At 43.8% G+C, this 12,190-nt stretch overlaps 2 protein-coding genes across 2 annotated transcripts; one reads left to right on the forward strand and one right to left on the reverse strand.

The window, feature by feature from the left end:
• Positions 1–1,910: 1,910 nt before the first annotated feature.
• On the reverse strand, positions 1,911–2,914 carry LOC101757794. The gene has a single exon (XM_004978648.4). It carries the CDS (start codon positions 2,836–2,838, stop codon positions 2,113–2,115), a length of 726 nt encoding a protein of 241 aa, XP_004978705.1. The 5' UTR covers positions 2,839–2,914; the 3' UTR covers positions 1,911–2,112.
• Positions 2,915–6,894: 3,980 nt separating this feature from the next.
• On the forward strand, positions 6,895–9,053 carry LOC101758208 (aspartyl protease family protein At5g10770-like). Its single transcript, XM_022829018.1, has 2 exons — positions 6,895–7,149; positions 7,676–9,053. The coding sequence occupies exon 2, from the start codon at positions 7,714–7,716 to the stop codon at positions 8,857–8,859; it is 1,146 nt and encodes a 381-aa protein (XP_022684753.1). The 5' UTR covers positions 6,895–7,149; positions 7,676–7,713; the 3' UTR covers positions 8,860–9,053.
• Positions 9,054–12,190: the final 3,137 nt, after the last annotated feature.

Genomic DNA, 12,190 nt, shown 5'->3' on the forward strand with positions numbered 1-12,190 from the left:
CTTATGTTCAGGTGGTTGTGAGCAATTCAGTATCAGGCGGGTGTGTCATGTGTACGAGGGTGGGTTTGGCAAATGACAAGAATGGATAAAGAAATTAATGGTGGTTCTCCGATTGGACATATAAGTCCATCTAGATTATCCTAATTCAGTCTCTTTACCTTCGACCATGAATATATATAAAATTTAACATAGATTGCAAATACAACATTAGCATTACTAACTTCATCATGGAAATACTTTCATAGCATATAACCTTTTTATTTTATATAATATATTTCTATAGATATTGATAGTCAGCGCGACAAAAAGTGTGATTCGCGAGACAATCCTATCCTATCAAATGGACTTATGGTTTCCAATTGGAGTCCAAATATGGCTACACTATGCCACAAAGTTCTTTAGGTAGTTTGACCATATTAGGCTATAGTGTTTGGTTGTTTGTCACACCTTACTTAGTCATGGAGTTGTGATAATATGCCCTTGGGCAGGCTAAGTTAGTCAAGTTTGGTGTGAAAGTGTGACAACACTAGGCAATCTTTGGCCATGAACCAAACTAATAAGCATCTTGGTGGGAATCCAGAGTTTGATTCAAGAGAATTCTTACCCAATATTTAGTGTGTGGAACTAGAAATGAAAATTTTTATCATAAACCGGGATAAAACGGTAGAGGTGTATCTATCCTCCACTTAAAAATACAGTAAAATTCACACCCATCCTCTTCCTAAAATCAGTGGTCGCTGGAAGTTATCCTCATAAAACCCATGTAATTCTTATTAATTTCTTGTCTCATCAAAACAAATTTCCTCCATGAATAACTGCCAACTAGGGTCAACCAAACGTACCATATGCAAAAACATAGGAACAAAGTTATTCACAAATAGATTCAAACCATATTGCCACAACTCGGAGCACGATATGTGTTTTTCCTGAAACGACGAGTACACTTGCTACAGCTTACCATGATACCCATTTTGCTCTCAGCATGTTCTTCAGCAGGTTTGCTGCTAGTGCCTAGTGTCGATGGTAGCACACTATAACAAGACCAATAATTTGATGCAAATAGGTATGTGATCCTGATCGGTCACACATCTAACCCTCAAAGGGCGCTTGGGTCGCTTTCAAAAATATACCACCACTTAAAAAAGTTGACCATAACATGCAAAACAACAAAGCTTTTGGAGTGTGACTTGCAGCCTGCGTTAACAAAACCGATGGTAGATTAGTGAGGTCATCACTGTCTTCTTCCTTATTAATAAGGAGAAACAAAAGTCATGGCAGAGCAACCAAATTTTATCAATCCAAACCTCAAGCACCTTAGCTTTGCATGTTAACTTTATAGGACAAACAACAAGAAGTACGTGGGTGGATAGTATAACTAGGTCGAGAACAACTTTGAACTGCAGGTAGCCGGCTTCTCAACGTTGAGAAGGTCGAGAACAACTTTGAACTGCATTTAGCCGGCTTCTCAACGTTGAGAAGGTGCAGTAGGTTAGGAGAAAGGCCATATCTCTTTGGGATATAACTCCAACTGACCGTTTGCCAATGGCAATGTGTTACCATGCAAAAGGTCAAAGACAATGTTAGCAGTGAAATGCACTGTTGTCATGAAAGACAAAGAGGAAGTATGATCACTTTTATTTTACATCAAAAAAAGTATGCATGTGTGTGTATAATATACTATGACAAGTCTAGCGGACCACACTATTTGCGCTGGTTATTATGGCATTTGCAGCAAATGAGAACAAGCAAGAACAGATAAAATCAAAACTGTCAGATTTGTCGAACCAAACATCAATCCTAATTCCAGTATATACACTGCTCAAGTGCTCAACTACAGGTCAACAGCTAAAGCAAAGCAGAGAAAATTAAATGACATGCACGACACACGGACCCAAAACTGAAAATTCTGATAAATCTCTATATAGATAGTGCACTGCAAGACCAGAATCGAATTTACAGCAAATGAAAACAAGACAGAACAGAGCACCAAAAATTTGTCAATCCAAACCTCATCAATTTCTAAGTGCAGTATTTACACAGCTCAACTACTCGTAAAGCACAGCCACAACCAAAACCGAAAGCTACGCCTCAACTACCCCTGCACTGCACGCGCTACAACGGCCCAGATCTCGCCACGCGCCCGTCGTCGTCCTCCATCTCGGCCGCCCACTCCGCCGCCCGCCTCCCCGACGCGAACCGCCGCATGCCTCCCAGCCCCGGCGCCGCCGCCGTCGTGGCCTCCGGCTCCGGTTCCACCTCCTTCTCTTCCCTCCGCCTCCTCGGCGCCTCTGCGAGAGGCGGCAATGACGGCGGCGGCGGGGACTGGTCGACGCACTCCACGGCGCTCTTCCTGGACCTGCTCCGCCGCATCAAGAACCCGAGCCCGCCGCAGCACCCGGGCTGCCTCGAGCTCCCGCGCGTCCTCGGCGGCCGGCCGAGGCGCGCGCGCTCGCGGTCGGAGAGGACCTTCCCGATGCATGACACCTTGGGGGACCCGGGCTCCGGGACGGCGGCCTTTGGCGCGCGCCCGCCGCCGCCGGTCTTGGCCTTCTTGGGGAAGATTGCCGGCGGGTGGTTGTGCTGCCGCCGCCCGCCCCCGCCGAGCTTCCCGGAGAGGCCGATGATGGGCGCGGCCGTCGGCTTGAGGTTGCCGGAGAACCGCTGCGAGGAGCCGTTGTTGTGGTGGGGGTGGTTCTTGAGGAGGCACTTGGGGTTGGTGTTCTCCTTGAGGGAGTCGTCGCGGTCGTAGACGCCGTTGATCTCGGACCAGGCGATGTCGTCGCCGACACGGAGGCGCGTCGACTCCGGCGGGTCGCCGGCGCGCGAGGCGGCGGCCATGGGAGGGAGATCAGAGGAGATGCGAACGCCGCGAGCCCGCAATGGCGTCTGGGCCTTGGCCAAGGGCGGGGGGCGTGGTTTTAACGACTTTGGGATCGCTGTGATTGGGATATCAGCCTGACACGAGCGACGCGCCATTTTTTTCTCTCCTTTCCGCTCTGTGAACCTGGCCTATAGGCGGGTGCATCGATTTCCAAAACTTTAGGATCATTGTCGTTTAGAAAATAAGAGGAGTTCGCATGTTCAATAACTGATCAATCTTGTAGGAGCATGTGAGTCATTTTTTAAATTATGGGTAACATTGAACCGTTACTCCTTAATCCTTACTACTAATTAAAAATACATGCCATTTAAAGCATGATATGGTCTATAATATTAAACGTTTGACTAATAATTTATATAAAAATATAACATTTCAAAGGTAATTGATTAAATATTTTGAAACTAATTTTCACGCCGAGTTTGATATATCTTACAACTATCAATATGTGTCATTATTTATATATTGATGGTCAAAGTTAAAAGAAGTTTGCCTAGTTGGAATTTTTATTAATTGCATGTATTTCAAAGCAGTTTCGGACTCGTATGACATTGGCTAAGTTCAAAATTGATGATTTAGTGTTGGAATTTATGATGCGGTTTATTAGAGATTTAATTTGTGTTAAAAGTTGTCTAAAAATTGGTCCATATAAAAATGTAAATGAGTGGCAACTTTTGGTTTACCTTTTGATGATGTGCATATACTAGGGCCGGCTTGCTCCCTAGCCATCCGGGTTTAAATTCTCGCCTCGGTGGGTTATTGCATTTTTATATATTTATTTTGGAAATTAAATGGTATTAATTCTTTAGTGCTAGACGACGTGTTCGCCGACCGTAAGAGGTATGTGCTAACTTCATCAAAACTCAAAGGGTAGCAGCTTAGGACCTTGAAGGCGCTCACAAGAGGTAAAATTGCGTGCATTTATTATTCGTATAAGTGAGTATGTGTGCTTGTATTTGAGTGTCAAGTGTTTTGAAGGAAATAAAAGCATAGAAAGTCTGCTGTAGAATTATGCACCGAGCTAGCCAGTCCGGAGCTACAGCTTGTATTTTGCTGCACACCCTAAGACCCAGCAACAAGCAACGATCGGTCCATGGACCAGGCCTACAGGTAAACAAAAGAGTGGACTCTGTAATCAAAGAGAGGGAAAGTGCGCCGTATTCAGACGGGGCAGTTGGTTTTAGCGCTGAACAACCTTGAGATTAACGACAGGTTATTAGTTTAGTTTACAAAAGAAAATTCCGAATCAATGAGGTTTCAGACCGTTTTTTGACCTTGGACTTTGCTTGTCGCTTCCCCTGCAAGGTTTGCAGCCCTGCACTGAACAAGTGAAGATTCGCCCAGGTACAGTGACTGGCTTGCGTCTGAATTTTCGTGCGACGGTATACATGCACACAAGTATAAAGGCTCCTACACTTCACCCATTTTTTTTTCTAGCACCGACCATGCACTGTCCCCTTCTGAAGATTTTTCCAAGGAGTTTCAGGAAAGAAAAGAATACGTGCAAATGTTCCATGTTTTGTCAAAGGAAGATTATTGGACAGGCATTGCATCTTTTGGACTTAGCCCACAGAGCATGCCCGCGCATATGCCTCTCCGCTAGCATGGTGTGACTGACTCATGGTCGTCAATTTTGACGGTGCCTGATGACACCAAAAGATTAGCAAAAGGCATTGCATGCCTGTGGAGGGAGAACACTGAGGAAAGACCGAAAGAGACACCGGGCGCATGCGTTCAGACTACAAAAGTGAAGGGTGTACTGTTTACTAGCTTGCGTCCAGTCATGAAGGAGAGGAGGCACAAGCCGATCTTGCTCGGTTTTGAACAAAATTTCTGCGGCGATTTAAACAAAGCAAGTAGTAGCAGGTTCGGCATTTTCGTCAAACAGCGTCGTCTTTTGGTCTTTAGCTATAGCAGCCGCCACCATAAAAAAAAAAAATACAACCATGCAAAGGGCCAACTCTCCACAAGACAGCTCAAGAATCAGACAAATCACAAGGCTAGGGATGATGACCGCCCAAACACTATATATGCATAAGCAAAGGGACGGAAAGTTCTTGTCAACACATTTAAGAAGATTCTGCTAGTGAGCAAATACCTGTTTGACTTCTCTTTGTGATCTTTGAATTGACCTGTATTTCCCAGCTTCTAGAACGATTGAGAAAGCTCACCTCGACAAGGCAAAATCACGTTAGCATAATATTACTCCCTTCGCTGCAAATTATAGGTCGTTTTAACTTTTTTAGTACATAATTTTTACTATGCATTATGTCTATATGCATAATAATATCTATGAATCTAAAAATATAAAATTATCTATAATTTAACGGAGGGAGTAGTTGCTTGGCCGTACAGTACATGCAGCAGTTGGATCGTACGTACAAGTACGGGTATCTTTCATTCGAACAATACATGTCAACTCAAGGTTGATGACAGACAGGAGTTGACTAATCGTAATTAAAAATAGGGTGTGGCCAAAACGGTCAGTTCCTAGCTACCTACATGATGACTCACCAAACAGTACTCGTTGCTAACTAGTCATGCCAACGCCGGCACCTCCATGTCAGCCTAGGGACAGTGTGATAAAAAAAAAAGGTTGATGGACAAGAATGGCCCCAGCCCGTTCGATGCTAGAGATCGAGCAAAATGATAGGGAAAGTTAGGGATGAATTTGGCTATACTTTGCCAAAACAAAACTAAAACATGTATGGATTTTCCCATCAAAGTAAATAATCGAAACTCGCCATTAATTCACGTATTAGGAGGACGATGACGATGTGTAAATCATGAATGTGAATGGGACAAACATGGTGCTTCCATGTGTATGGGTAGGTGGTCATCTTGTTTCGCATGTCTAATAGACTGTATAACCAACCACATATGAACAGGAGAACGATCTTTCGTGGCTCCAGACATCGATCTAAACTCCCGGGGGAAAAGAAATACACTGTTAGCGTCTTGTACGAATGGAGGTCTTCTTGGCTGTCATGGTAATTCTTCTAAGTTCTACAGTTCGATCGGCCAGCAGCACTAGCTCATCAGGCTCAACCTATGGTAATGTTCTATGCTCTAATGATCTTTTCCCAATTTGAAACCAAGGGATTCCGTAGTATTCATTTTATCTGCTCGAAATTACTAGTAGATATCATCTGCGTAAATATATCCTCCAGATGCATCTTATTACAAGTTTAGGATTAGTGAAACTTTGGGTCTACAAAAGGGTAAATTTTATCATGTTTGGTTTAGAGAAATGGACTGTTCCAATCGAATTATTAGATGTTGGTCATATGCCTTAGATTGTCAATGAATCTTCTTTTAGGTAGTCTAGGACAATGAAGTTGATGTCTTTCTGTGATTCAAAATGGAATAAAAACGCACACGAATAAACAGTTCTGTCTACTTTGACATGTGCTTGTTATTGTTGTCTCCTTTTTTTTCCTTTTTTTTTCTTGGGCGTGTGTTCTTGCAATTTGAATCCAAGACAGGTGGATTGAGTTTTGCGTCTTTGTTTTCAAAGTAGATTTAGGACAATGGGAGTTTAATGTCTTTCTGTGATTAAAAATAGAACAAAAAAACACACAAATAATCATCAGTTTTAATCGTACTCAAATATTATAACAAACAGTTATGTCTACTTTGGTTTTTGCTTGTTATTGTTGTCTTCTTTTTTCCTTTTTTTTCTTGGGCGAGTGTTCTTGCAATTTGAATCCAAAACAGGTGGATTGAGTTTTGCGTCTTTGTCTTCAAAGTAGATCAATGAGATACAAACATCAACTTGCGCCACATTTTACCCGAAAAAATTACGCCACTTTTTTTGGTTGGTACTTACTATTGAGGATTTTTGAGGCGACCTGAATTTGGTAATTTAGAGAATGACATGAAAATTTGATGAGCAGCGGTGGGCGGAAGGGCCCAGAGATTCTTTCTTACGCTGACCACATCTATTATGGGCTCATGTCGGCCCACTAAAATGCCCCATGAGGTCGAGCCCACTCACATTCCTTGACGGACACCACCTGACCAGTAGTGAGTGTTTGCCTGACCGGCGATGCCGCTCCGGCCGTCCGGCGTCCCCTCCTCGCTCCTCGCCGTCCAGCGCGCTGTCCGTCGTCTATGAGATGGCCGGCCAGCGCCTGCGGCTTACCCTTCAGTGCAGCCAGTCGGCGGGCCCAAACACCGGCGGCGGCACCCACGCAGTTCGATTTCCCCCAAATCTGGTGGGCTCTGTGGACGCGTGCTGTCTCCACCGTTCAGTCGATTGCTGAGCCTTGGTAAATGTTCTTTGATCTAGGCGTCAATTACTTAAGCTAACTGATGTTTTAGCCTAGGTTGTGTTGTGATCAGTCTCTGGACTCTGCTAATCTGTCATGATTTGGCTGTTATAGTGTTGGATTGCTGGATCACTGATTGGGGGATTGTGAATTATACTAGTCTGTTTAGGACTCAAGTGCTCAACGGTGGGATTATTGTGCCCACCTGAAAAGTGAATGTGGTTTCTGAATTCAGTTCAGCTATCATGTGGATTTTTTAGCTTCTATGTCAACTGTGTAATTGGTTCAATCGTGTACTGTTTCAACCTTTCAAAACTGAACAATCTATAGTCGGCAATCTGTTAACTGTGCCTATCTGACAGTAAAGGTCCATTTTTTAGGCTGCCATGTCCTTTCCACCAGCTCCTAACTATATCATCCTACTGTAAGGGTTTGTAGTCCATGGAGTACTATTTTATTCCTTTTTTGCTAATCCAAATATAATTTTATAATATTTACCTAATAAACTTTTTTCCCCATACATTAGGTACTAATCTGAATAGTGATGGAGCCTTTCAGTTCCCTATGTTCCACATAAATCATCCATTGTTACCTTCATGGACCCAGTCTGCAAATATGCAAGACACCACTATCATAAGGGGCGACAACCTGCAGGAAAATGTATTCTTTGTGGCCATCAGCCTTGGGACACCAGCTGTTCTTAATCTTGTCACTATTGACACCGGTTCCTCTCTCTCCTGGGTTCAGTGTCGACACTGTGACACGCGTTGCTATTGGCAAACCGGAAAGGCTGGACCAACATTCAACCCCCTGAAGTCCTCAACTTACCGGAATGTCAATTGCTCAACTGAGGTCTGCCATGCCATGCACAAGATCTCTGGTCTTTTTTCTGGCTGTGTCGATGGCAAAGATGCTTGCCTCTACAGAATACGATATGCACTGGGAGAGTACTCAGTCGGGTACTTAGTCAAAGACAAGCTCACTCTTCCTAACAACTACACTATTGATGATTTCATCTTTGGTTGCGGTGCGGGTAATCTATACAGTGGATCTAACACAGGTATCATTGGTTTTGGGAATGAAAGTTACTCATTTTTCAACCAGGTAGCTCGGCAGACAAACTATAGAGCATTTTCTTACTGCCTTCCTAGTGATCATGAGAACGAAGGGTTTCTGTCAATTGGACCATATGTTCGAGATGAAAAACTTAAGTTGACTAGATTGTTTAGTTATGGTCATTTACCATTCTATGCTATTCAACAGCTTGGCATGATGGTCAATGGGATCAGACTTGAAGTTGATCCCCGTATCTATAGTACTGCGATGACAATTGTTGATACTGGCACTACTGATACATATATTTTGTCTCCTTTGTTTCATGCGCTTGACAAGGAAGTGACAACAGCAATGCTAGCTAAGGGATATGCACGGGGAAGTCTGAAGGACAAGATTTGCTTCGTTACCTCTGGTGAGCCAATAGATTGGAACGACCTACCTACTATAGAGATGGAATTTGGAATGTCTACCCTGCTGCTACGTATGGGAAATGTGTTTTATGTGAACTCAGACAATGATATATGCTTGACATTTCGGCCAGATGATGCCGGTGTAAAAGGGGCTCAAGTTTTGGGGAATAGAGCAATGAGGTCATTTAGGGTTGTTTATGATATCCAAGATAGGATCTTTGGCTTTGAAGCCGGTGCATGTTGATGGATGGAAAGTGAATATTACCACAAAAGTTTAGTACCTTGTGCTTCAGGTTATTGAAATTGTTGCGGTTATTGTCCGTTGTAAAGGTGCAGGATTTCTCTAATTTGGTGCTTGACGCTTTATTAATTTTCGGTCTTGAAACTTTCTGGTTAGACTGTTAAATTGTTTCAGCTACTATCTACTCATGATATGGCAGTTCATGGTACATCTTGTTTCTATATCATAGCTCATCATGCATGTACCAATTTCGGAATTGTTAGTTCTACATCTCGATAAAGAAGAAAAACTACTAATAATACAATAACAAAGACTTACGATGTGATTTGCTACATGGAAAACTATGTTCAAAGCTATTATGAATCCCTGATTATGTACTCACCACATTGATATACTCTATTTGAATTAGCATTGCGCATTATAGTGTTCGCATCTACCGGCCTAGTGAATGTAGCGTGGAAAAAAAAAGAATAAAGGAATAACAAAGATATTATGAGAAAGTTCCACTGTCCATGTTTCTAGATAGATATTTCGACAGCAAATGGTTCCTTCTCAAGTGGCCGTACGTGCCTTTTTTCCTTTTCATAAGATGAATGGCACATTGGCACCCAACGAACAGACACCTAGCATGATTCAGAATTCGTGCTGCTGGGTACTGGAATTATGCTCCAACATGCTTGAACCGCTTCAACGTTTTAGTTGCTATTCACTTGTCCGGTGTGCCTTTGTATCCGAACATGATGTATCATTTCCTATTTCAATTTGAAAAAAAAATAATTATGGTTCAAAACTATGTGTAATTCAAAAAAATTATGGCAAACAATGATCCAAAATGATAAACGGGATCAAAGTTGTACTCATGACGACACTGCATCAGCAATCCAAATCTCCTAAATCTAGCTAGGACACCAATGCAAATATATAGCTTCAGCATTCTTACAACCCTGATCGTCGTTATAATCTTCTAGCTTCCAAAAATCTGCAATCCGCAAGCTTCTTCTTAAAATCTGCCTAGACCTGCTTTTGTAGATTGTGAAAAGCCGAGGGTCAAAAGCTGATGGTTTGTTTGGCAGCATGGATTCTAGCTCATGGTTTCTCTCTTTCTTTCACTTACACGTTGGCACGATATCATGAGATTGAGGAAGCTAAGAAATAAAGTTGTTTCGAAAAAAAAGGAACGAAAGTTGACTGTTTATTTCCAATTCAGCTTATAAAAGGTGTTTTTCACAATTTTGATGTGGAAACAAATAGGGTTCAGACCATGTTTGTGTCACATACATTTACCAACATGCTATTGTGGCCACATGTAAAGGGAGAAAAAGAGAGAAATATGCCGTAAGCTAGAATCCGTGTTGCCACTTAGCTTTCTATCGGACCATTTCTGAAAAGAACGGCAAAGGAATTCGATCATTTTACTATAGGGTTTGGATCCACCAGCGGCTAAAGTCTACAGATTTTTTTGGCTAGCTAAAATTTAGCTGAGGTAAATACTAGTTGAAGAGAGAATTATCTATACTAGCCTTCCCTTCCACCACCACCACCACCACCACCACTGGCATCATCTCCGTCACAGCGCCTCCTCCGGCCGCGCACAGGCCAAGCGTCACGATGAGAAGGAACTGCCGCCCGGTCCAATCGCCGTTGTCATGCCACGCTGCCGCCGAGACTATGCACCGCGCCGGGCGCCCGCGGTTGCCCCCTGCGTGTCAAGACCCTGCCGTCGCCATCGCGCATCACGGCCGTGCCATGGCCTCGCGTCGCGCTGGGGCCCCACCCCGTCGACCTGAGGCCACGCCGCTGCCAAAGCCGCACCCTCGACCTGGGGTCGCGTCACTAGCTACTACAGCACAGCCCCGTCCCTCGCCTCGCGTCAGGCCCCAGGGCATGGCGTGCCGCCGCCGCCACTCGTCCCGGGCCCGACGGCCACCGCGCCAAGCTTCTTGTTGTTGAAAAGAATCGGTGCTCGCAGCCTAAGAGAAAGAGCGGATGAATTAGATAACTTAAATCCTTAACTTATGGCTTCCTCTACTTTGCATGATTCTATCCAAGAAGTACATTCTATGGTTGATCTAGTGTGGAATCCTCATCCCAAAATAAGTTTTGCAACCTAGATCCAATCCTAACAAGACACTACACTAAGAAAGTAAAAGCACACAAGTTGCAAGTATGAAATGCGGAAACATAAGAGGTTAGGATTAGGGGAAGCAAACACTTGACATGATGATTTATCCCGTGATATCGGTAGGCACTAAGCCACTACTAGTCCACGTTGTTGAAGCACTTACACAAGTGTATCGCTTCCCGATCACCAAGTTTCTCCCAAGGCACCCCTTGACTTGCCACAAAGGCTTGACCACTAAGGCACATGCCAAGTTCCTCGATCACCTTAATGCCGTTTTCACTAAAGAGCTTCTCCACGAAGTGAAGGGGGTCTCCACATCCCCCGCATAAGGTCGTCGACGTCGTTCCACACTAAGCCGGAGGGTCGAAGACTTGCCAGCACGCCACCAAGGCTCCAAGGTGCCGGCACACCTCTTGTACAATGGTGGTTCACTCTAGAACCTAATCACAAGGTCGGCACACCTTGCACTCGCTCCTCTCTAGGCCTATCTTAGCACTAATCACTCTCTTAAGCTTGTGCTAAGCCTTTGATGGATCACTTAAGCACTTTTGGTGGCATGGATATGTTCTTGATGAGTTTTGGTCTTCAATGCATCCCTGGACACTCCAGCAATTTCAAATGGTCAATTAGTGGGGGTATAAATAGCCCCAAGGGCTCAAAGAGCTGTTGCTCCAACGGCTAGTGAAAAAGTATACCATCGGATGTTTTGATGGTCTATTTTTCACCTGCATCAGAACATCTGGTGCAACTAGCCGTTGGACTCCCCACGCCCAAGTTCTTCACGACACACCCAAAATTCATCCGGTGGTACCGTCGGATCATCCAATGTTGAAGGCATTCTGACCAAAACCTTCTAGAAGGAATCAAAGAAAATATACTTTTTTCGACGCTCCTCTTGCACGTACCATCGGATCATCCGGTGGTACTGGATTTTCTCCGACTTCTAAGCTTGTCCCTCAGAATTCGTCTGATGCTACTAGAAAAGTGACTATTGGAACATCTAATGGTTGACTTTGACTTGACTTTATCGCAGCGTACCAATTGCTCCGACGCTCTACTGAGGGCAATCGGAACATATGATGGTGCTGATTTTCTGGATTTCTTGGGTTCTTTGCTTGTCTTTGGTTGTGGTTGCTTCCTTGGGACCTAAAATACCTTCACAATATGTTCTCAACACTTTGTTAGTTCTAATGACCATATTGTCATTGAATC

The sequence above is a fragment of the Setaria italica genome, chromosome VIII (genome assembly GCF_000263155.2).
Source record: "Setaria italica strain Yugu1 chromosome VIII, Setaria_italica_v2.0, whole genome shotgun sequence".
Lineage (NCBI taxonomy): Eukaryota > Viridiplantae > Streptophyta > Magnoliopsida > Poales > Poaceae > Setaria > Setaria italica.

Coding starts and splice junctions, on each gene's coding strand:
- LOC101757794 (XM_004978648.4), bottom strand. CDS start 2,838: ATGGCCGCCGCCTCGCGCGCCGGCGACCCGCCGGAGTCGACGCGCCTC.
- LOC101758208 (XM_022829018.1), top strand. CDS start 7,714: ATGTTCCACATAAATCATCCATTGTTACCTTCATGGACCCAGTCTGCA.